The sequence below is a fragment of the Rhynchophorus ferrugineus genome, unplaced genomic scaffold (genome assembly GCF_030347505.1).
Source record: "Rhynchophorus ferrugineus isolate W39M unplaced genomic scaffold, kcgeb_rfMv2 rfM6, whole genome shotgun sequence".
Taxonomy (NCBI): domain Eukaryota; kingdom Metazoa; phylum Arthropoda; class Insecta; order Coleoptera; family Curculionidae; genus Rhynchophorus; species Rhynchophorus ferrugineus.
This window is the reverse complement of record NW_027472585.1, coordinates 2,639,565-2,664,367: the sequence shown is the minus strand read 5'-3', so window position 1 is coordinate 2,664,367 and position 24,803 is coordinate 2,639,565. Positions and strand designations below refer to the sequence as shown.

Here is a 24,803-nt window from a genome sequence, read left to right as displayed (position 1 = left end):
TAATGTCATTTTCAGTTGTCATTGGTGTCATTCTTAAAAAAAACGTCACTCTTAGATATGCGGAAAACTCAAGAAAATTAATATATTATTTTTGCATAATACACTCAGTGAAAAACTAGTAACATGTTTCAATGTTTAAGGGAAGTACTTTGAAAAGTTGTAGGTTCGAATCATTTTCATTTATGAGTTTTTTCTAACTCATCAACATGAAAAAGTTATTTTCGAAAATTGAGAAGAATATCGATAATACGGCAAAAGAAACAAATATTTTTGTTGGAAAAGTATATACAGTAGGTAGACAGACGGTTACAGTCGAGGACGTTTTAGCAGAAGGTAAATATTTTTTTAAAAAGGGGGTGGATATGTGGGTTAAAATGTCATTTAATGTCGTAAGAATAGTATTATTTATATGCAACTTTACAGTATCTTTACATTTATTGTAATTTAAGTTGCAGAATAATAAATTGCATTACTTATCATAATTGTTATTTAGGTGGTTTTGCAATTGTTTATCTTGTAAGAAGTAACAATGGAACTAAGTTTGCACTTAAAAGAATGTATGTTAACAATGAACAAGATCTTAATGTTGCCAAACGTGAAATTCAAATAACTGTAAGTTATACTGAGTATAAAGTTATTTATTTAGTAATAATATCATTCATATTTTAGAGTAGTCTCAATGGTCATAAAAACATAATTGGCTATGTAGATTCAAGTTTGGTAGCTACTGGAGGAGGAGTTTATGAAGTTCTTTTATTAATGCCTTATTGTGCCGAAAATGTTTTTGGACTTATGAAAGCTCGTGGGAAACCTAACTTTACAGAAACTGAAGTTTTATCTATTTTCTGTGATATTTGTGAGGCAGTGTCAAGATTGCACCATTGCAAAACACCAATTATTCATAGGGATTTAAAGGTAAGTTTAATGGTATCAACTATTGGAATAAAAACCACATTGAGAATATAATTTAACCCACAATGTAACTTTCATATTAGGAGAACTGGGCCACTCATTTTGTATGAAGTTGATTTTTAGGTCAAATATATTGTGCTTAATATTAACTTCACATTGAAACAGTAACATATGTTTAAATCATTTTAATGAATTAGTTAATTGTGTTCTGATCTAATGACTAATTCATTACCACTATTAATTTTAGTTAGTTTTTTTCAAGCAGTTTTATTATGTATAGATATTAATGATTAATTATCAGATTTTATTCATACAGTAAACTGTAAATATAATGGGGTAATGTAATTTATATAAGAATTTCTTTACTCATACAGTTGCAGGTACAGTTAATTATATTTCTCAAGAATAATAGTGTGGTAAATGTTTAAATAATTGTATAATTAAATTTATGAAGAAATAGCCAAAACTTACTAAATTAGATATGCAACTCTTTTATTATGAATACATCCAAACAACATCTCATATTTTTTAATGTGAAGCTCCTTGATATGTTTATTTTGTTATTTATCTATCACTTTATTTGTAATATTTCTTTATTTGGAGACTTGGATTCATCTTTATTCTTAGTTTGATCCTTATTGTAATTATCTAATTGATTTGAAAGAGTTATAATAGGAAATGAATACATAGATATACTAATGCTGTTTTTATCAAAAAGTTTGCCCATAGTTTGAAAATAATTAATGTTAGGACATGATAATGGTTTATCAGTATATAAAATGTTTCTCCTAAAGGGACAAAAAATTAATCCTTTAGTATCATTAGGTTTGTGGTGTTGGTTTAAGTTTTTTATACAAAATGATGGTTGCCAATAAAATCTGAAAACATTTATAATAATTAATTAATATAGTACTAGATTGACATTATTTACCTAGAAATATCGGGCCATCTGTATGGTTGGGCCTTAATTAGGAATTTTTCTTTTATTTTTTCTTTCCTATTGGAACTTCTGATTTTCTTATTTTTAATATTACTATCCTGAAGTTGATTGTAAAAATATTCCTTTCGGTCTTTCAGCAGTAATAAAATTGCTTCTAAGTTTGTATTGATATGCGATAACATTTGTTTTACCTCTGTAAGTAACTCTGTGTGATTTGTGAATATATTTTGTGTGTTTAATTCAGTCATTTTTGAATGTGATTGTTTAGTGCATTGGTTCAATAATTCATCAGCCGATAATCCTATAATATTCCATTTAATATAAATTGATTTGAAATACATTTTTATGAATACCTTTATTAAGACAAAAGTTACATACTCCATCACTGGGTGTTTGTAGTATAGTTTGAAATATTTTGTTACAATCACATTCACAGTCTTTTTTCTCCAAAATGTGTCTTCTATTTACTCTTACTGGTAATTTTGATTGCATAGTTACGATAATCCAGTTATGTTACAATATAATTTTGAATATTGTCATTATTTAGTACTGTCAAAGCATAAACAATAACACATGTTGTATCATTTACAGGTAGAAAATATATTAGTAGGAGATAATGGAAATTATTTGCTGTGTGATTTCGGTTCGGCGACTGCTAGAGTTTTGAATGCTTCTGAAAAGGGAGTCGCCGTGGTCGAAGATGAAATTAAGCGTTATACCACACTCAGTTATCGGGCACCAGAGATGGTAGACATGTATTGTGGAAAGCAGATTACAACTAAAGCAGATATTTGGGTACAACAAGTCTTATTTTACTAGTACGGCAACTTTAATTGGACATTTTTAGGCGTTAGGATGCTTATTATACAGATTATGTTTCTTTACTTTACCATTTGGCGAAAGCACACTTGCGATTCAAAGTGGTAACTTTTGTATTCCAGACAATTCCCAATTTTCCCGGGGTTTACACCAGTTAATTCGTAAGTTCTGCCATCTGTTTTTTCAGTATACTGTTTACATGACTAAATTTTGTAGGATATATGTTGGAACCAGAACCTGATAAAAGGCCAGACATATATCAAGTTAGCTGTGTAGCCTTTCAGCTACTTGGAAAACAAAATCCCGTTAAAAATCTTATGGTAAAGTTTAAAAATTATTTAGATATAGAAAAAGTAATCCATGTTTATATATTTGCATAAAAAATATAAATTCTCTTAAAATATATACAAACTAAAAAATAAAATTATTTTACCTACGTTTGACAAATAATGGTTTTACAAAAAATATTTCATTCTTGTATCGAACCCGTCTTTTAAATCTCTGAATTGCTTTCCATAGCTTTGTCTACTTCTGGGTTTAATTTGTTTACATATTTTTTCAAGCAGCTCTGTTTATATTCTTAATCAATTTCCTAATTTCAAGGGGGTAATTTATCTCATATTCCCGTTTCTCTCTTGATGTCGGGGTAGCTTCTTTTGGAGCAGACCGAATTTGTTCAAATATATTTCAGGTTTGGTGCTGAAGATCATCTATACCTATGAGTCTTATGTTTAAACTGATTTGTTCCTCCATTATAAGTCTAGACGTGTTACTGTGTGTAACCCAGTTAGTAAATTTATTAGTAAGAGTAGACTTCTTGGTTTTTTTTTCAGAATTGTCGCACCTAGTGTTAACTATACTGGAGTGTGATCATATAATAGTTCACACAAGCTCTCGATTTGTATTTAATTTAATGCCTTTCGAAATGTAAAATTAATAGGTCTTACTGTCGTACGTATTACTGTCGATGGATCAGTTTCAGTGGGTTCACTCCCTGAATGATAGTTACAATATGTAATATTAATTGCTGCGTGTAATTCGTTTCCTTTTTTAGGTGTTATTAATCTTGAACTCTAGGCAAGTTCCCTCCAATAATAAACCGTTTACCTTATTTTTAAAAATAAATCTTTATATTGTTGTGTTATTTTGTATCATGGTGGACAGTATACAGCTCCTATGTTTATTTCAATGATAACTGTGGTAGCCTGTATTTCTTCATTTTTGATCTCGTCTTGTTGGAGATGCTTTTGTTTTATAATTAGAGTTGTTCCACCTCGAGCACATTCTTTGCATTGTACAGTCGCCCAATAAACATTTAGTTGACAAGAAAATATGGATCAAAACGTGGATTACTTTTTGGTACATTTAATATTACATCAGTCTGATTTATATTTAAATTGCAGAAAACGGCCGCTCCAAATTTAGAAGAACTGTCGGTACCTCTGTTTGAAGCGGAGCAAAAGAAAGCCACTCAGTTAAAAATACAGAGCGCCAAACCTATTTCGGCAGTTCCTATCGTCGAAGGAACCAGCGTGATGCCTCGCCAGCGACCTAAAGGCAACACCGCCACCCCCCTAAACCTCAACAGCATTCCCCTAAACATTAGCTCTAGCCCAGGTTCGTCAAAAAAATCCCAAAGCTCCCAAAGTCCCAATACCCAATCAAGCCAGGTTCCCTTTCAGAGTGTCCCCCCGAGTAACGTACCCCATGCCTTCTCTAACTCGCCCGCCTTTCCCGATTTCGATCTTAGCGATTATTTTCTGCCGACGCAAGGGAGCGCCGACCTGCCACCGCAGCAGCTCGACTCCCTATTCCAGTCTTCCGTGTATCCGGATCCCTTTCGAGACGATCATCATTCAACGTCCTCGTCCACGGCGGCCGACAATAACGGGAATAAAAACGATAGTTTCCAAGTGCAAGGACCTGCAGGTATTAATATTGTATCTCCTGTTACAAGCGAAAATCCCCTTTTTGGGTCTGGAAGCTTAGGACACGGGGTAATTATTAATATGCTTATAAATTCTTTTGGAAATCCTAATAATTTGTTTTATAGGCGAGCCCCCTGCTGAAAAGTGGCTTAACTGAGTCTATAAGCGCTATAGGAAATAATACGCCACCATCTAGCCCATCTCTAAGTGTTCCCAAAGGACACAGGCGGAATATGAGTGATACGACAGCTTTTAACAAGTAAGTTATGATCTCAATAGTCCAACCATAACAACCAATAGTCCACCAGAGGGCAAAGCGGGTTTATTTACTTCAGGGGGATACTTTAAAATATTTTATTTAAATACTAATTAACATTTGCATAAAATATTTTAAAAATACATCAAACAAAAGTGCTTAGTGTGTTTATTGTTCTACTGTCTGGTTGTTATCCGTATGAAGTTGAAGGCACAGATTCGTCTGTTTTGAAAGCATTTGCGGAAAAACATGAGTTAAAATTTTCAATTTTTAAACCTCTCAATTTACTTCCTTAAAAAAAACATATTTGTACTTGTAATTTTTTTTTTGGAGATGCTAATATAGGCTGAGCAAGTACTGATTCCAATATTTAACTTGTAACGAATTTTCCTTCTCGATAAGTTAAAAGAAATGACTGCGCATAGTTAATTACATTTTGGTTAAGCAATTATATTCCACGTTTAGGTCCATATTTACCTGGTCGCCCTGCAATGCAAAGATTAAACCCTCCTGTTCGAAAAATTCATGTAGGAAATCATTAGAGGTTTCCTTATCACTATTTACTTTTAAAAACCGTTTCTACGCTAGAGCAGAATCTTTTGGAAAGTAGTTTTATTTGAACCTTACCATCGGAAAGTAATACTTATATTATGATTTTGCATTTAATAATATAATATTTACCACCCAAACTGATGTATAGGTATTTGGTTTTTTCTGTCTATAATTGGCTATAGATAGTAGGTACCGAATATCTAAGCAAAAACACTCATTATACATTACTTCTATTATTAGTTTTAATAAAATATTTTTATATAAAAGCCGACTTGGTTAGTGTAGTGGTCAAGGCGATAGGACGTCCTCCTAGTGTTGTGATAATCGTCGGTTCGAATCCCGCTACGGCATGGATGTACTTTATGTTTGTGGTGGTTTTAGATGTCTTTCGGCAACAGTGTAGAATCAAACAATCAACATTTCGTATTAAGAAAAAAAAATATATCTAGAATTCGTTTATAGACGACGTAAAGTTAACGGTCAATTTTATTCTTTTCAGAGCTTTTGCGACTGAAACTACACAATTTTTAGCGCCGTTTGAATCGTCGATGAAGCCTAGAACTCGGGATTCTCCAACTCAAGCATGTAGTGATGATGCAGCTACTGCGCCAATGGGTAGTTCAACATCTACTTGTGATGTTAGCCACACTATAGGTACATCTATTATGGATAAGGCTAATGTGAAGAACATGTGTACTATTTTTCCATTTGTTGATAGGCGCAGATAGTAGATCTTTATCTGCTGATGTAGCTAATTGGAATCCCTTTGAGGAGAGCACACCGTTTAGTCAGATGACTGAAGATCATATATTTGGCGCGGAATTCGACAAAATTCGGAGAGGAAGCGACCAACAGAATAGTAAGTTATAATAGTATTTTAATTACTCGTTAAGTTTTTCATTAACCCCTTAATAAATTCTAGTTTTACTTTCATCAACACAATAGTTCATTGACTATTTTCCCCAATATATTTGGTATTTCAATTGTTAGATGCTATCTTAATGCATTAAGTTTCATAGCAATTTATAGCAAAAATATTATTTAAAATCTTATGATTCAATAAATAATTCTTAATTTTTTTTCTCTAAGAAAATCATTGCCATAGTTCAAAGCCGCAGAACATTGGTACACTTAATTTAGTATCTGCTAAAAGTTTCCAACTACAGAAACAATCTTTGGATTGGAATAGTTTTAGGCTTTAAGATAGCGAGGCATACTAGTTGAATTTGTCTGTTCAGGCATACAAAAATTATATATTTTTATTTTTATTTATAGTTATAATAACGTGGATCAGTTATATAAATGCCGATAAGCTGAATTCTTGTCTGCAAGAGGCAACAAATTTTCCATGTGTATGTAATTAAGCAGCTCTTAAACGGTTGGACCGATTTTGATGAAACTTTTAGTTTATGTTTTTGTGTATTCGACAACGGTTTATATTTACAGTCGGATTCTGTAGGTGGCGTTGCGATAGGGTTCTAGGATTTTTTTTAGCTTTAAAGCATTTTTCGTTTATAAGATCATATTCATCCTAACAAAAAGGCAATGTTTGGCCAGGACAACGTGTATTGGGCCCGCTAGTTTATATACAGAAAGTTATGGCTAGCGACAAAACGATGTGTTTGCAACCCTACCTTCATTTATATACGTCACTTTTCGACGGAGAGTTTGTATTCCACACGGCATCGCCTGCTCTTTTGAATACCATAATAGAAACCAGAAATCATAACACATGTAGAGCACTGTTATACAATGGTGTAAACAATAGTTCAAAACTATGTATCTAGGGTAATAGTATAGGGTAATTTTTTACGTTGTACCAAAAATAAATATTTTCTCAAAAATGTGTCAAAGATGTGAATATAGAAAATTGGCTCAAATTAGAAATAAACACAGTAAATACAGGGATATATTTTTTGTTATTAATTTATAAAGGTGTTTATTTTTTTCACTTATTTTCTAAATAGTTATACGAGAATAGTTTTACTATATTTTGTTTTACTTATTGTGTAACTATTCAACAATTAAATTTGAAATAAACTCATTCGTAGTACAAACCATTTATGTTTTTAGATTCAGCTATTCTTATGGAATTTCGTGGCTATAAAAACTACATTCCTTGATATAAGAAATTTTGTTTATTGTTTATTTATAATTTTCCTTATTTATTTCAGTGTTCCCAAAATGCTTTAGATTGACGTGTGGTAATTTGAACGTATATTTTTCAGTGTTTGTTTTTATTTTTGCAGATGTTCAGTTAAAAGATAATTTGGCAGCACAGGAAGATCCGTTCGGTAACGCCCCATTTAGTCTCCCTGTCAAGCCACGTGATAAAACCCATAAAAGACTACATTCATCAGGTAATATGTCGTAAATGTTTGCTGCATTATTTTCACTTTAGGCTACATTGAACTACAAATATGGTTTGAAACATTTCTTGTTTAATTTATTTGAATTTGATTTTGAAGTGTTTCGCATCGAAAAATTATGTTTGATAATCAATTATTATTAGATGAGTTTATAATTTTTTAAATTTTCTCCTTTTAATATTATTTTATACATATTGCTGTTGAAATTTTAAAGAAAAATTCATCGTAAAATTAAATATATAGTTTCAGTTTAAATTATTGTATAAATTAACTGTTTATAATCAGAATGGTCTATGAAATTGTTGCTCATTGAATTTTATTAAATTAAAAATGAACAAGTTACTAGAATGCTAGTGTTAAAAAATAGTTTTATATATACAGGTTCAATGTAGTCCATGATCTATGATTGGTCTTAGAAAATAATATGTGCATATAAGAGTGTTTCATTGTATGGCGTGGGTAATGGTATGCGATTTGTAAGCGAGGGTGTAGGTCACAGTAAAGGTTTAGGTAGTAACAAATTATGTAAGGCGATTGTGTACAACATAATGTGATTTAAGAAGAAGAAAAACAGATTTTGCTTCAAGATGACAGTTCAACTAGTGTTTATTGCTTTTGAACTGGCCTAATAAAATAAATATATATATATAATTTTTAAGATGTTTGTTGAGAGCTTATGACCTTTTGAATCTTCAGAAGCTAGCTATCCCCATCACTGATTCCTGTCTCGATTAAGCTTTCAACAAATAACGATAATTTTTTACGAAATATATTGCGCATGGGCGGAGCACCAGCAAAAACACTATCTCTTCTATTTTTAAAAATCGCCTAGTGTGAGAATAATCATTCCTCTCGATTAATTTAGAACTAAAGACAATTTTACCTAGTCATTTTAGCGATTTTTAGCCGTCTAAAGCATCTAAAAAGAACATATATGTTTAAATATTTTCGTATTAATGAAATTTCCATCTTTGAATTAGTCTTAGCCAATTGTTCGGAACCAAAAACAAACCATTATAATTCTACTTTTTCTATACGTATACATAGATATACATTTTGTTTTTAATTTTTAGCGACCCTTTTTGGTTAGTCTTGTTTTACATCTGTGATAAAGCTTTAAAACTTTTTATTTTAGTAAATATATTCTTTGAAATTTAAATAAATTTAACACTTTAGTATTATCGTTTTTATGTCTTAATGATTCTTCGCTCTGATTCGGAGGGCTTTCGGGAATAATTCACTTTCGTTTGACATATCATGTGTACCTATTTAAATTTTAAAGATTGTAAGTAAATATGTATTTTGCTATTTACGAGAATGGTATTTTTGGCAACATGTAAAATAGTATGCATTAGGAAATATGTGCATATATTTTTGAAATCTTTATATACTTAAAAAGCATATTTACTTACACGGTGTTATAAGTTCATTACATTCGGATAAAATATTTGGATACAAATTAGATTTTTTATATATGTAGAGAAGAGAAATCCGATTCACTTTTCCATATAAAGATAATTTATTTCACCTACTCACGTGTCATAAAGTACATACTTCGATATTTGTTGGTTGGTCACTTTTTCAACTAAAATTGACGTTTATTGTATCCAAATTTTCGTGTGAATGTATGACGTTTCAATATAACTGAAATCGATTTATTCAGACTAATATTTTAAATCAATAAGTAATGGTTTATGTGTAAAGGTGTGGTGTCGTGCATGTTGGTTTCGTGATACTAGCGTTGCATTAGTGTCACAGACAGTTTTGTTTTGGAACAGCATTTTTAGAAATATGTTTATTTTGTTTTTACCCGTGTGTACGTGGTCTTAGTTGTTAATTGATATTTTATTCAGTTCCTAATTTTCGATTGATATATAAAGTTATATTTTAGCGATGATCACTTTTAATATCTATATATCTAAATATTGTGTGCTATGAGTAATTATAATTTTCCCGACTAAAATGGGCATTGTTAATACCATTGCTTGTATCCATTTTAGGGAAAAGTAAATATAAATGTGTACAGCCGTGTAATTGTATTATTTGCAGCAATAAAATTGCTTTGCATTAGACAACAAACGTGTTTTATTACATTAATAATTACAATACACTTCTACCTATCTCTAAAAATGGCTGTTCCAGAATGAATTGGTGGTGGGCATACCATTTAGCATAAAAATGTGTTCAAATTTTCGTTGACAATTTTTATTCCCACTGTATTGAATTTTGAAACAGCCTTTTTATTACCCTTTTAGATATTATATAGGTTCTAGGTGAAGATACTTGGCTTAATGTTAATGATTATAGAAACGATATAATTTTCAACTGATGGATTGACGAAAGAAGTAATTCAGTTTTGTAGTATATTATTCTGTCTATTATTACAAAATGCTAGCTAGCAAAAACTACAGTCAAAGCAATGTTCCTCCAACCTGTTTTCTGTTCTATTCCTACGGGAATGTTTCGTAGGATATTCTATCGTTATATCTTAATATAGGTATTTGTTTCCGTTAATGTATTACCTTTTATTTGAATAAATAATAATATTTGTACTATAAATAATAATAGCAGAAAGCCAGATTTGAAGAAAAGGGCACACAGACAAGTACTTCGCATCATCGATTGGTTTATTATTCATCTTTGTTTGTTAAACAATATGTTGATTTTTTTTCAGTTCAATATACTCAAAATTAGACGACACATTTCTTCGTAAATTAGTATTTCGAATATATAGCACTAAAACCACGTTATCTCGATTTATGACGTCAAAAGGTCGCAATGTTGCCACGTTTAACTTTGAGTTTTTGTTAGTTATGTTTATATTGAAAAAACTATTCACTGTTTTATACATTTCATAAATTTTATCTCGAATAGAACGGTGAATTCAAAATTATATTGTTTTTCTTTTTTTGAGAGATTTTAGTCAATGTGCATAATAATACTCATTGCATCTGCAACACAATAAAAATCCAACGTATTTTACTGGTAAGAATGGGCCCCTATTACCTCGTTCCTGTTCGAAGTTATCGATTAGAGACGTAACAGGTTAATTGAAAAGTCCCCTGCCTGATACATAGATGGCGCTACTAGAATTAAGTACATATGTCTTTTAATTAGCCCTAACTTTAAAAAGATGCTCAGCTGTCGGATCATTCGTTTGTGAATTATAGCATTTGAGTGAAACAACTTTTGTTATTGTGAAAAAAATGTATAAAAAGGAATTTCGCGTGTTGATAAAATATTGATTTTTGAAGGGAAACAATACAGTTGAAGCAAAATCTTGGCTTGATGCCGACTTTCCGGACACTGCCCCAGAAAAATCAACCTTCAAGGATTGGTATGCTAAGTTTAGACGTGGTGAAGTGAGCACCGAAGACGGTGAACGCAGTGGATGCTCAAAGCAAGTTGTTACCGACGAAAACATTTTAAAAAATCCTTAAAATAATTTTGAATGACCGTAAATTGAAATTGAATGAAATAGCAGACAGTCTACAGATATCAGCTGAACGTATACTGTATGGAACGTGTAATTATATCATTCATGAATATTTGGGTGTGAGAAAGCTCTGTGCAAAGTGGGTGCCGCGCGAGTGCACTTTTGACCAAAAACAATGACGAGTTGATGATTCGGAGCAGTGTTTGAAGATGATCAAGCGTAATAAACCCGAGGTTTTGCGTCGATATGTGGCAATGGATGAAACATGGCTCCATCATTTCACTCCGACGTCCAATCGACAGTCGCCCGAGTGGACTGGACATGATGAACCCGCTCCAAAACATGGGAAAACGCAACAGTCAGCTGGCAAGGTTATGGTGTCTGTATTTTGGGATGTGCATGATTAATTTTAATTGACTACCTTGAAAAAGGAAGGACCATCAATAGCGACTATTACATAGCGTTATTGCACCGTTTGAAGGACGAAATCGCCGAAAAACGGCAATATTTGAAGAAAAATAAAGTGCTGTTTCAGCAATACAATGCACCGTGTCACAAATCAGTGAAAACGATGGCATAAATCCATGAATTGGGCTTCGAATTGCTTCCCCATCCACCGTATTCTCCAGATCTGGCTATGAGCGACCACTTCCTGTTCTCAGATCTCAAAAGAATGCTCGCTGGGAAGAAAGTTTCGTCGAATGAAGAGGTGATAGCCGAAACTGAGGCCCATTTTGAAGCAAAGGACAAATCGTACTACCAATGGTATCGAAAAGTTGGAGGGTCGCTAAACCAGTGTATCACCCTTGAAGGGGGAATTATGTTGAATAAAAAAAACTAATTTTGCCAAAAAAATGTGTTTTACTATGGTAGGCCGGGGACTTTTCAATTGGTTTTTTTTTATCAACATGGTATTAAAAAAAATTACAAACTGTAATAGGCAATACATTATATATCTTGATGACGTGAGTTCAGTGCTATTTTGGAAAGACTATATAGTTCTTGTCTATAACATTTCGGTTACGGTTTATACTTTTAAATTTTTATGAAAGCATATCTCGTTTCAGCTAGAAAATCGTATAGGAAGGAAATATCCAAACAACTGGTAATAGAGGAGAAACCCGAAAACGTTGTATTTTTGGAATCGCGAACTAACCTGCTGATGTCTTCCGAGGCAGAAGTTCCTCTAATAGGAACCACCGAGACGGAGAGCGATGTGGACGGTTCTCCACCCTTCAGCTCGATTCATCGGGAGCATCGTTGCAAATACGAGAAGCTGGTGCAGGGGCTTGACGTCAGCTCCGACAGTAGCGATAAGGAAGAGAGAGATAAACAACGAGCCCAAGATAAAGTGAGGAAAAAGAAGAAGATGAATATACCAGAGAAATTGCACAGCGTGTACAAGACGGTGGAACTGCCGATTAAGAATTTCAGATCCGAAGATCGACAAGGAAAGTCGAAGAAACAAGCCCCCAAAGAAGACAATGCTGCCAGCGCGGTTGACATAGACTCCGACGATTCTATCGGTTCTGCTAGCGACCTAAAAGTTGACGATGACGCGCCCGAAGAAGCCCAAGAAGCTAAGGAAGATTTGACGAGCGAAAACGTGAGCGAGGATGTAAAAACCTGCAGCTCTTCAGCGTATCACGCTGAATGCGAAAGTATGGCCACTCGTGATGAGGAATGTAGCAGTAGGATATTAAAGTTGAAGAAAAGAAAGAAAGACGAAGCCAAAGTATCCGAAGAAGTCCAATCTGAAGATATGCTATTCATCGGCCATCAATATGGAGAAAAACCCTTACTCATGGACGATGAACTAGATTCCGATTGCGATATGCAGACACCAACAAAATGGGACCCGGATAAAAATAAGCCAAAATCATTGTGGATCCCTCCCTCTAGCAGTTTCGAAGAAGAAGTAAGGGACGTCTTCGCCTTGGCTCCTTTTGGCAAAACGCGACATAGAAGAGTGGACTTCGATGACAGTCCACAGACGGCCGGCACCGAATCAAAACCTGCATTCACACAAAAGAAATTCGCGCATTTCCCACCGAGCGAACCTGGTGCGTCTCTGAATCCCTTCCTCTCGCCAGAATTTTCAAGCGCGCAAGAGGTTCAAAGCACCTCGTACAATACAGTAACCGTAAATTCGAATTTCATAAACATCGAAATCGCTAATGACGACAAGACTGAATTCCCTCAAGAGACGCGTTTCGAATCCAATTTCGGCGATAACGCCGATCAATATTTTCAAGCCCAGTATAAGGAACCGGAGAAAAGATCGGAAACTCTTCCTAGCACCAGCAAGACTGATTTCTTAATAGATTTCTCAACGAATAGCCCTGAGAACATAGCTGCCGTTGACGCTACCTCTACGTTCGTAGCTTTCCGTGATATAAATGAAAAGAAACCTGCCGAATCCCCGAAGGGGAAACATAAGAAAGATCGAAAGAAAGAAAAAGAAATGAAAACAAAATATAGACTGATCGATGATAATGTATCTGATGAAAGCCCGAGCCACGGCAGCCTACATAAGAACGTGAAAATGAATAAGGGACCGAGCAGTTCGAAAAAGTCCGGGAAATCGAAGAAATCGTCTAAGGTCCGAACTGAAGAAGGCTTCAGCAATATGAGTTTCGAAGATTTCCCGCCTGATGACCGCGAATCAGTACAAACATCTGAGCTACCTTTTGAAGTTTTGAGAAGTCCCGAACAAGAAAGTAGAAAACCAACCGGTAAAAGGCTTCCCAATCCATTTTCTTGAGGTTTATACTTTAAGGTACGATCCTTCTATGAAACGGTGTAATATGTGGAACTTGAATTTCATATATGGCAACTATTTGACTTTTAGGTTGTTTTAAACATTTGACGTTGTTAGCATGAAATTGATTACTTCGTTTGGTACATATTAATATTTAATGATATTTAAGTAAGTATACGCGTTGTAACAGGACTTATTTGTTACATAAATAATTAAGAATATACATAATATTTTATAATACTATAGTATTAGTGTAATATTATTATATTTAACCACCATGTTTTATTTAAAATAATCAATTTGTTTGTAACATTTGGGCTTATTCAATAAATATAGAGTCTAAATAACTCTATATGTTATTGTCCTAATTGTACACCAAATAAGTCCTTTAGTGTATTCTTATATTTATTTAACTCTGTTATGTAACATACATTGTACCAAACAGAACAGTATTTCTTTTCATATCTCAATACTAACCGAACTCTTTTACATGAAATTTTTTAGATTGTTCGTCTCTAAGCAGCTATTTTGAATCATCAAAGAATTTTTTTTTATATTCTCGAATATTGTGTTACAAAGTATTACGGTTATTTAACTCGGTTAATTGTTATTTTCTTTTATATATTTTTTATATATTTCTTTATCACTTCACCATATATTACATCCTCGAGTTTGTAAACTGAATAAACGACATAGAGTATTATCCTTTCTAATCTTTGTCCAGATTCTGTGAGAATAAGACCCTTGTTTTAGTGATAGACTATTAATGGCTGTAAAATTTTAGGAATAGACAAATAGGACATAGATATTTTGGTATAACCCTTGTTTCAATTAAACTTCTACGAAATGAAACTGATACTATAAGAAATTATTTATAAACAATCGATTTAGTTCATTTGCTTCTTTTTTTCTTGCAATTTAAAGAAAAACATTTAAAGAAAGTATTAAGTTAGCTTTAATTTTTAAGATTAAACATTACACTGATGACTACAAATACAAGTTCTGTGAGTATTTTTATGCATCTTTATAAACTAAGAGGCACTACGACCTATTTGCGCTATATACACTATTGTACAACGATACATTGTTCGTAGTTCATTATTTGTGGATTAAATTATGTAATACTTCGAATAAAAATCTAATGATATAGATTTAAATAAAAGATCCGGTTTGAATATAAGTTTTTTCTCCTTCAGGCCAAAAATAATTTAATGTTCATACAAAAAGGACAAGATACATTTGTAGTGCCTTTATTTAAATAGCGACAGTGATATACAAACAATAAAACTTCTAGCTTGTAGTTCGGGTTTTCTCTTCGTTAAACCAAAGCCTCTTTTTTTTCTAATATCCGCCAGTCTTTTAATTGCTAAAGGTAGCTTCCGTCTTTACATTTACCATTTGACTTAAACGAAGTTTTTAAATGTTGTATCTTAGAGGACGATATAAAAGAGTCCATTTTAATAATTCGTAGATGTATATTAAAAATCGCATTATGCTTTTTGTTTTTATATTTATATTATTAAAGTATATTGTTGCATTCCTTTATTTATTTTCTAGTATTATATCTATTGCACTTTTTTCAGTGTGTATATTAAAAATAAAGTTTGTTTGTTTCGGAAACGCTTGTTTATTTACTCTTCAGTAATCTTTTAAATATTTATTTTTGTATTGTGGATATGCTAGGACGTATTATGCAATAAGAAACATTCCCCAGTAACCAGGCTGGTTAAGGGCAGTTGTTTTATTTGCCGCCAGGAAGGCTAAGGTAATAGAAATTGGTCCAGTTCAGATCCACTCTATTTGGTAAAATATAATAAACAATATTCTAATAATACTTGTTCTTTCCCTGAAAATTGAATCTGTAAAAATTGTTAACTTTTATAACAATGAAGACGATTTACAACACAATTTATTAAATTGTTGAAAATCTGGGATAACTAATTGGAACATAAAAATTGAGGGGTCAACATTAAAATTCATGTATATAACAAATACAATTTATTAAAAATAAACACATAAAGCTGTTATTTATAAAAAATATGGCATACCCTACTGTTTCTTATTAGCAATATATTTTATTAATTGCACTTATGTATATATCTTAAAATACATTGGAATTAAATTTGTACTGTCATAATACTATGGCGAAATGAAAAGATTGGTTTCGCTGTCGTTTAAAAAGAAAAATATATTTCAGGTACAGCTATGACATCTACCCAAATATACTACTTAGTTGCCTATGATGATTAAAAAATTAAGTCATATTCCGACATAAAAAAAAACATAGTTAAACCCATAACTTTTGGTCTGGTCATAGATTTAAAAGTGGTAACAAAACATTGTACTACTACATAAAATGGTTTGAAAAAATAATTGAGGATGTGTGATAAATGTTAAGTTTCACAGTTCGTTTTAAGAATTAAAATTAAATGCTCTCAAATATCTAATATATATTTGTCACTTAAACATATTACTGAATAAGATTTACTCAGTAATATAAGTACTTCATGGCAATGTAATCTAAATTATTATGAATAAATCAAATGTATAGTTAATGGTAATTAATCATGTCTTTTTGCCATTATAATGTTTAAAATGCTAGCAGACAAAAATAGTATGCATCCAACAAAAGAGGATATTAAGCCTATAATTAAAGCCAGTCCTGTATTGATGAAACCATTACGAAAAGCAACATCATTGTCAAGTTGCATGTAATCCATAAAATCAAAAATTGACTGACAATGAAGCCTGCCATGTACTACTGGTAATGCAGTTCCATGCATACGCAATAGTTTTTGTAAGACTATTCTGTATTGATTGCAAGTCGTATAATATCCATCAAGATATATAGAAAAGTGTATTAGAGCATACACAAAAAAAAATGATGTAAACACTGATATAGTGATCCAAAAACACCTATACAGTGAACTGATATCTTCTTGAGCAATTGTTTCCACTTGAACTGATGACCCATGCCTAAAATAAATTTAACTTAGATATGAAGACAATTTATACATATTGTATTTACATAGTAGCTAACATGGTTCTTCTTGTTCTCATTTTTGGTGATTTTGTTGTGAACAAAACTCTATAACCATGAAAACACGTCATACATAGAGAAAAGAAGGCATATAAAAGAGGACCAAATGTTACCCAGATACATGGAGCTTGACCACCACCTGTAATAATATAAACATCTTGTATTTTGCTTTGTTAGAGGATCACATATTACCTAAAAATGTCGACAGAGTATTTTGGCCATATAAGATACAACTGCAGTTCCGTCCAATACCACATTTATCTAAAGTACGATACCAATGACTCCAGACAATACCTGTACTAACACTTGCTATAATTCCCATAATAGTACAAAATGCATACGAGATTGCTAATCGTTTTTCAATTCCAAGCTGATCCGTCATCTTTATCTTCTTGTTTTATTCACTATAGCACAGTCTTGTTAAAAAGAAAAAAACAGTAAAAAATATGAAACACCTGTTACAAGTTTACATCGTTTGTTTACAAAAGACTGGTATAACCAAAACAACTTAAGTCATGTGTCAAGTTTCGCCCACAAAGAGGTCTTAATCACCCCTAATCTGAGTATTGTATAATTGGTTGCCATTATATGCTATAGGTAAACATGAAGGTAGACTTACATATACACATCGATATTAGTCACAGATTTTATCAAGTATTTATACGTGTATTGGGAATTATATAAATATTATAATTTTTGAATGCATTTTTATACAATAATCTCGTAAATATTATCAAAAATTGATAGACAAATCCCAAAAAATAATTTATTGAATCGATACATCTTAGATAAGTAACAAATATGTACAATAGGATGTTTACTGACTTTTGCTTCAACAACAGGTACTTCTTCAAGCCGTTTTTACCTTTGCCTGTCAAAATAAAAAAATAAATAAGTCCCTGGATTTAAATGAACACACAATAAAAAGAAAACAATGCTTTAATAGAAGACTCTCATGTTTTACATAAAATCAGAGATCACAGCACATGTTACAATAAAAGACATAGTAGGGATCAGTCTATATAATTCAAGAGGACATTCCCAACTAAAATCACATCTTTCATTCGGAATCTGATTAAGCTATCCAGTGACAATTAGCTTTAAACAGATCTTCATTATTTAAAATATGCAGTTCAATTGCATATTTAAAATGTTTAACTTAATTTACAGATTCTATAATATAACACTGCTTACGCTGGATTATACTGGCCTAGATTTGATATTCTATCTTTGTTATTCCAAAGTGCATAAATGAGAGAAGCCCCTAGTCCTATTGCACCACCTATACCACAAGTTCTTAGACCCGCTAAAACAACATGAAAGATAAAAAATATAATAAAAAGAAAAAATAACACTAACCTGTAGATTTATATAACAGCCCAGTTGCTGTTGCTGCTGCTATAGTATTAAGATCATCATCTGTACCTCGAGCCCACGATAAGATTACTCCAAATGCTGAATAAATTACTGCTACAGAACCAAAAGTATTAGCTGTAGCACTGCCTTTTTTCATTATATGATTAATTAACCTAAGTGAATAAAAGTTGTGATAAAGAATGTGAGCATAACAATAGGAACATATAACTTACTGCGTTCTACGGAGTTTTCCTGTTTGTCCAGCTAATGTAGTTGCTTTTAAACCATTATAAAATCCTGAAGCACCACCCAAAGCAGCTCCTATCATGCATGAACCACCTATCTGCCCAAAGGCTAGCTCAAATCTACCTCTCTGTTTACTAGCTCCGTCCAGAAATATAAATTCTGGTTGTGTTTGGGGAATATATCCGGGATCGAAGTTTAAGTAAGGTGAAGAGAACGGTTTAAATTGCCCTTTAACACATTATGTAAGGTTAGAACTTATATTAAAAATCAATTTTATCGAGAGGAATATACCTGTCAGACTACTTGGTGCTCTATAAGTACTGTTTTCGGAATATACATCGTTATTATCGTTCAAAGACATCTTAAGAATTTCTACAAAAATCGTTTAATTTAGAATTATATCGTGAAGAGAGTACAAACAGAAAGGCCTTTTGTGACAAGTGACATTTGACATTCCAGATAGTATTATCAAAATCTGAAAACACTAAAAGGTTATATTAATGCCGTCGAAAATAATAGATAATTTTCAAATAATGGATCAGTTACGACCGCATCAAGATGAACTGTTATATTTAGCTGAACTAGCTGGTATTCATATGGATAAAGATCTTTTTAGGTAAACCAAATAAATATTTCCGATATTTTCTGTTGTTATTGTCATTCGTCAAATATATTTTAAATTGTATTGGTTTGCCGAGGTCACGTGGATATCAATGAATAAAAATACGTATTTGGTAGTATTTCCAGTGATTAAAAAAATGTTTTAGGAATTTGGTTCAATTGCTAAATATGGGAGTAAGTCCGGATGCTGTATTTAACGTCCTGAAGATAATTAAAAAGAAAAAGTCTGAGCCACATAGAGTAAGAAGATCGCATTCATCACAAAAGGCAGTTTCTAGACCAAAATAAGACTTCTTGCATTTGCTGATGTGTGTCACATTAATTGATCTAATTTAAATGTTATAATCATTAATATTCTATGTAATCAATACATTTTCATTTGCAAGTACATTTTCATTGCATCAATACATTTTCATTTTCTGCTAATACGTTTTTTTTTCTCCCGGTCTAATTTAAATTATTTATTTTTTGTGATTTATATTTTAAAATAGATTATTAAAAATGTCTGCTTCCCCATGATTTTCTATTAAATATTTTGTTAAATTTTCCTAAATAATTATTTTTTATAATTATTTTATTTAATAATTAATTTTGAGAACTGCTGGTTGTCAGGTAAGAAACCTGGGCATCCGAACGAGCCGAAAAAGTAGTTGGATTTTATCTTACCTGTTAGAATATCTTAAGTGGTTTTTAATTTCGATAAAAGTAACATAATTTCTATGCATTTTATTTTGAGATGTATTAATTTACATCATTTAAATTTTGGTTTTTATAATTAACCTAGCAAAACAATAACAATGTCAACTGTAGAAGAAGATACCGAATTGAGGGATTTAGTTTCACAAACTTTAGAGAAGAATGGCTCTTTGGCCAAAATTCGGGTATGTTTATCGTATATTGTATCTTATAAGATAATGCGAGGATCTGCTATTTTAGGCCGAATTAAGAGCCAGTATTTTCCTGGCCTTAGAAGAAGATATAAAAGTAAGTTTAATTGCAATACAATTATATTATTTTAATGATTCTATGTTTTAGCTTAATAAACAACAACCTCTACAAAATTTAAGGGTTCAATCTTACTTAGAGACACCAGAAGGGCGTACAATGTTTTGCTTGGTTCGTGAATTCCTAGAATTTTTCAATTTACAATTTACAATTTCAGTATATGAACCAGAATCTTATTTAGATAGTATTTATGAAGGTAGACAGAAAATAGCAAAAGATTTAGGTTTAGAACATATTGAAGAACCAACAGTTCCTTTATTACAGCATCTTCTTAAAATTGCTCAAACCAGAAATAAAGTTTTAGATATCAATTTAAATGTAGACAATAATATTAATGGCAGCTATAAAGAAGATTCTTTTAATGTGGACAGCAGTTATAAGAAGACTGATTCAGAATATGCTTCATCTAAAGCAACTTCAAATAATATATTAACTGAAGATCACAGTGAACCAATTTCAGATAAAAATAATCCTATTAATAATAGTGATTGCACTAGTCAAAAAAAAACTACTGATAATAGTGGAGAAGTGGAGGGAAGTTCTGTAAAAGTTTTGACTGGGAGTAGTGATCAACCAGAGTTCAATAGAACTACAGAAATATTAAATTTGGAAACTGTAAAAAATTTAAAATTGAGCAATGGTGGAAAGAATTCAAATAATACCAATAATCTAAATGAAACATTTGATGTTAGAGATTTAAATTCTTTGCCAATTAATTGTCTTAGTGAGGCAAAAGGTAGTAAGAATCTTCTACAACATAATTTTTTAAAATATGCTCATGAGGATGATACATACGAAGATACAAGTTCCATTGCAGAAGACAGTGAAGTTCCAACCCTTACAAGTTTAAAGATGACAGAGCTTACAGTCAGTACAGTGCCTGAAATTAATCTTAGTGATATTAGTTTAAATGATGCAAATAATGCAGCAAAATTAAATGTAGAAGGTGAAAAATCAAAAAATTTACCACAAAGATCAAAGACCTTAGGTAATTGCTTATCTGATTTATCTACGATCGTGAGTAATAAAACTAAAATTAGTAATGCTATACTGCCATCTTTGTATAATAAGGAATCCAAAGATAAAACGAATTCTAAAGATTTGGATAAAATATTTGATATGGAAATTGAATATGAAGAAGATTTTTTATGTAGCAGCAATGATCTTTCATTAACAAATACTAGTGTACATTCTGTGCACTCCAAGAATAATGCAGCATATCATACAACTAAATCATCAATGTCTTCTGTTGTGGAAGATTTACATTATTCTGATAACGTTTTGTCAGAGAAATTAAGATCACTCAAACAGTCAAGGGCTGCTGAAAATGGCACCTCACTTACAGAACATTCATTATCGGAATAAAAAGGATTTTTTTGATGTATGTGTATATAGGAAACATACTAGTTGGAAATTTCAATAGTCTTGTTATTAGAATAGGCATTCATTATATTTTTTAACTATTTGCTCACAAAAAGAAGTGCCTAAAAATTAAATTTATCCTTTTGGAACGGATGTGCCTTGTAAACTTTTGAAACTTGTTATAATTTGTGGAGGGAGGATGAAATAATATTGGAAATAGGGCTAATATATTAAAGCATATAGTTGTGCGTTTCTTTAGTGATTTTTCATTTATTTCCGAAAATAAAAATCATATCAATATGTTGCCTTAAATGTGCCATAATTGGTTTAACATTCCTTAACCTTTTGTCAGTACTTACTAGACGTTAACTATTTTTTTTATTTTTTTTTTTTTGTGTGCTTTACTACTGTTTGTGATTGTTCTTTTTTTGTATTGATATAAATTATTTTTAATATATAAGATAAAATGTTGTTTTGTTTTTTATTACCTGATATTGATATGATATTGAATAGGTTAAACCATTAATAAATGATTTGTCTAGTTTTAAAATAATTTTTATTAAATACACCCATAGATACATAATATCAAGGATATTTAACCCTTATGTAAACCATATAGGCAAATAGTAAAAAGCGCCTATGTACAAACTAAATATTCAACAATAAAAAGGACTATCAATTAAGGACTAAAATAAAACTGAGCTTTATTTTGTACAAATGACCTGAAACCTACATGTTATTTCTTTCTCGTTGAAGTCGCATACTATATGCTTTAGAAATAAGATTCCAGGAGTCCATATACCTATCCATACACATGGCTACACATTTCTACAAAGCATTATATACAGGTTTATATCAGTACTGATATTGAAAATATTTACTTGTTCTGAGCTATCTAGGGATGTTCCTGGTTTTGATATACATTTTTTAAAGCATTTTTCAGTCATTTTCTATAAAAGAGGATATTAATATCAACTGCATTAAAACGAATATCAATAAATAAACCTTACAGTTAAAAGTTCTTGTGCATTAGCAACGGCAATTTGCTGCTTAACTTGATCCATAAGTTCATCTTTTTGGGCTCCAGTTAAATTAGATAAATTATCCATATCTATTTAATTAGAATTATGACCTGGTTTAATTTACAAAAATTGATATTTGGATATTGTCGTGCTTTGAACCTTTGAAGGTTAGATTTTTTAAGGTTATGTGAGTGACAGGAGTGTCTAATGATTGTCACTTTTTACAATACATTTGTATTGTAATTTTGAAATCCATGTACGATTCATAAAAAGTTAATCCTTTACGAAGTTATGGCTAATTTGAAAAATATTTTTCATTATTTAAATTTGTTGCCAGAAAAAGAAAATAACAAGATTTTAGTAGAAAATGGAGAAATGTTTAAGGGTGTTTTACATTTCCTTAAATTCCTTTCAATTTTAATAAACAAATTGAAATATGAAGCTCAAGGGGGTATAACAGATAATGAGATTTTTGACACTTTAAATATAAAAGAATTAAAAGATATTATTGATCAAGCTCATTATAACGTTAGGGATGTACTAACGATATTGCGCTCTCATCTTTTGGACAAAGGAGATCCCAGCACATTAATTCTAGATGTGTTTAATATTTGTTTGTTATATTTGATGAATATGATTTATGACGAAAGCAAATCAGCAAATACGCTTTTAACTCATTTTATGGAATTCAAGGAGATAATCAATACTTTTAGCGATTCCCCGATTTTGTTGGAGTCAAAGCTGTTCAAAAATTCAGTAACATTTTTTGCATCTGATATTTTACAAGTATTAACAAGATGTAATTTTTCTGTTGATCAACCACAACAAATAAAGGTTAGTATGATATTAGGCTAAAATATATATAAAAATGTAAATAAAAAATCTTCTGTTCATATAGTGGCACAAAATATATTCGATATTTTTTGTATTATATGATTTATAATGTATACGTATTTTTTTATAATGTTTATTTACAGATAAAATGTGTTATCAGCGATATATTGATAGAGATCGCGATATTTGGTAATTATAGAGATGCTGTTTTAAAACTTTTATTAAAGCGGTTTAAGTATTTTTCTACTTATTTTTCAATGAACGCACATTTTGATGGACTGACTGCTGCTCATATATCAAATCTAGAGTTCCTAGCTTATACCACGAAATATATTATACAAAATTCTCCATTTCAAGGGACGAATTACAATGCAAGTGTAGATTTTCAAATAAAACAAGTGGTCGATGAACTATTAAAATTCGTACAAGATAAAATATCCATTATTTTGAAAAATATATTAGAAAGTATTCTGTGAACAATATTTACATTTAGTATTAGGTTGATAATTATAATTTCCTTTGTTTTCTCTATGAGATTTTATAGGATAATTATTTGGGATTAATAAAGTTGCCCAACTAGTGCTCATTGTAACTGTTAATTTAAAAATATTAATGTTTTCTTTCCGTAAGATAGATTGTTTGTAATTGTAATAATACATTTAACCTATATATTGTTTGTTTGCTTTTTTTCACAGGCACTCTTGATTTCAGAGTTTTTAACCAACCACTGCGCATTCAATGGCATGATTCATGGACATCTTAACAATTATTCATGATTATCTTTATGATTTTTTTATGATTTAAGGACAATTTGATTGATTGAATTTGAATTTGTACAGAACTTGGAAATTAGGAAATAGAATAAAGGGCATAAGAACTTTTAACTGAAATCTAACTCTAATAATGTTCAACTGAACTTAGTAAATCGGCGTCTCTATTAAGGATGATCATTTGATCATGCCTGATCTTGGATTATGAAATCATGAGTATAATAAACAAAATAAAGACACGTAAGTAGGATAAGCTGAAATTAGTTGATTTATAGAGTTCATTTTATCACAATAATCGAATAATTTCAATAATACTTTTTTTGTACTATTTTAACGTAAGCAAGTATTAATAATTCAAATGAATTTGACTTAGAAAAATGCTTTTTTACATAATAATAAGACAGGGAAAAGGCATTTTGTTTTTTCCAAATTGGGTTTAAATTAGAATATCTCTAGTAATACTTACTCATGGAAGCTATACTATCTCGATAAATCGTGTCTAAGGCTGTGTATTTCTTACAGAGTCTAATTCAAAGTAAATTTCTCAACTTGTACGCTGGCTTTAAAAATTCTA

General features: G+C 31.3%; 8 protein-coding genes across 8 annotated transcripts; 4 read left to right on the top strand and 4 right to left on the bottom strand.

The window, feature by feature from the left end:
• Position 1: 1 nt before the first annotated feature.
• Positions 2 to 15,593, top strand: Nak (Numb-associated kinase). The gene is made up of 12 exons (XM_076408234.1): positions 2 to 333; positions 494 to 612; positions 670 to 915; positions 2,444 to 2,647; positions 2,700 to 2,832; positions 2,888 to 2,991; positions 4,075 to 4,668; positions 4,725 to 4,858; positions 5,907 to 6,061; positions 6,126 to 6,266; positions 7,657 to 7,767; positions 12,280 to 15,593. Exons 1-12 carry the CDS (start codon positions 207 to 209, stop codon positions 13,974 to 13,976), a joined length of 3,765 nt encoding a protein of 1,254 aa, XP_076264349.1. The 5' UTR covers positions 2 to 206; the 3' UTR covers positions 13,977 to 15,593.
• Positions 1,381 to 2,411, bottom strand: LOC143198771 (uncharacterized). The gene is made up of 3 exons (XM_076408243.1): positions 2,206 to 2,411; positions 1,844 to 2,153; positions 1,381 to 1,790 (listed from the first exon to the last, which is right to left on the bottom strand). Exons 1-3 carry the CDS (start codon positions 2,342 to 2,344, stop codon positions 1,484 to 1,486), a joined length of 756 nt encoding a protein of 251 aa, XP_076264358.1. The 5' UTR covers positions 2,345 to 2,411; the 3' UTR covers positions 1,381 to 1,483.
• A 363-nt stretch (positions 15,594 to 15,956) lies between the features above and the next one.
• Positions 15,957 to 17,577, bottom strand: LOC143198770 (uncharacterized). Its single transcript, XM_076408242.1, has 4 exons — positions 17,469 to 17,577; positions 17,206 to 17,417; positions 17,002 to 17,152; positions 15,957 to 16,949 (listed from the first exon to the last, which is right to left on the bottom strand). The coding sequence occupies exons 2-4, from the start codon at positions 17,393 to 17,395 to the stop codon at positions 16,535 to 16,537; spliced, it is 756 nt and encodes a 251-aa protein (XP_076264357.1). The 5' UTR covers positions 17,396 to 17,417; positions 17,469 to 17,577; the 3' UTR covers positions 15,957 to 16,534.
• A 188-nt stretch (positions 17,578 to 17,765) lies between these two features.
• On the bottom strand, positions 17,766 to 19,046 carry Tim23 (translocase of inner mitochondrial membrane 23). The gene is made up of 5 exons (XM_076408244.1): positions 18,907 to 19,046; positions 18,603 to 18,843; positions 18,373 to 18,542; positions 18,208 to 18,319; positions 17,766 to 17,884 (listed from the first exon to the last, which is right to left on the bottom strand). The coding sequence occupies exons 1-5, from the start codon at positions 18,974 to 18,976 to the stop codon at positions 17,875 to 17,877; spliced, it is 603 nt and encodes a 200-aa protein (XP_076264359.1). The 5' UTR covers positions 18,977 to 19,046; the 3' UTR covers positions 17,766 to 17,874.
• Positions 19,047 to 19,091: 45 nt separating this feature from the next.
• On the top strand, positions 19,092 to 19,662 carry LOC143198774 (mitotic-spindle organizing protein 2B). The gene is made up of 2 exons (XM_076408246.1): positions 19,092 to 19,231; positions 19,383 to 19,662. The coding sequence occupies exons 1-2, from the start codon at positions 19,116 to 19,118 to the stop codon at positions 19,522 to 19,524; spliced, it is 258 nt and encodes an 85-aa protein (XP_076264361.1). The 5' UTR covers positions 19,092 to 19,115; the 3' UTR covers positions 19,525 to 19,662.
• Positions 19,663 to 19,827: 165 nt separating this feature from the next.
• LOC143198767 (uncharacterized) lies at positions 19,828 to 22,074 on the top strand. The gene is made up of 3 exons (XM_076408238.1): positions 19,828 to 20,117; positions 20,173 to 20,220; positions 20,272 to 22,074. Exons 1-3 carry the CDS (start codon positions 20,034 to 20,036, stop codon positions 21,604 to 21,606), a joined length of 1,467 nt encoding a protein of 488 aa, XP_076264353.1. The 5' UTR covers positions 19,828 to 20,033; the 3' UTR covers positions 21,607 to 22,074.
• A 62-nt stretch (positions 22,075 to 22,136) lies between these two features.
• On the bottom strand, positions 22,137 to 24,803 carry LOC143198773 (mitochondrial import inner membrane translocase subunit Tim13). The gene is made up of 4 exons (XM_076408245.1): positions 24,696 to 24,803; positions 22,614 to 22,714; positions 22,485 to 22,553; positions 22,137 to 22,431 (listed from the first exon to the last, which is right to left on the bottom strand). The coding sequence occupies exons 1-4, from the start codon at positions 24,697 to 24,699 to the stop codon at positions 22,333 to 22,335; spliced, it is 273 nt and encodes a 90-aa protein (XP_076264360.1). The 5' UTR covers positions 24,700 to 24,803; the 3' UTR covers positions 22,137 to 22,332.
• On the top strand, positions 22,941 to 24,051 carry LOC143198769 (uncharacterized). Its single transcript, XM_076408241.1, has 2 exons — positions 22,941 to 23,459; positions 23,603 to 24,051. Exons 1-2 carry the CDS (start codon positions 23,001 to 23,003, stop codon positions 23,933 to 23,935), a joined length of 792 nt encoding a protein of 263 aa, XP_076264356.1. The 5' UTR covers positions 22,941 to 23,000; the 3' UTR covers positions 23,936 to 24,051.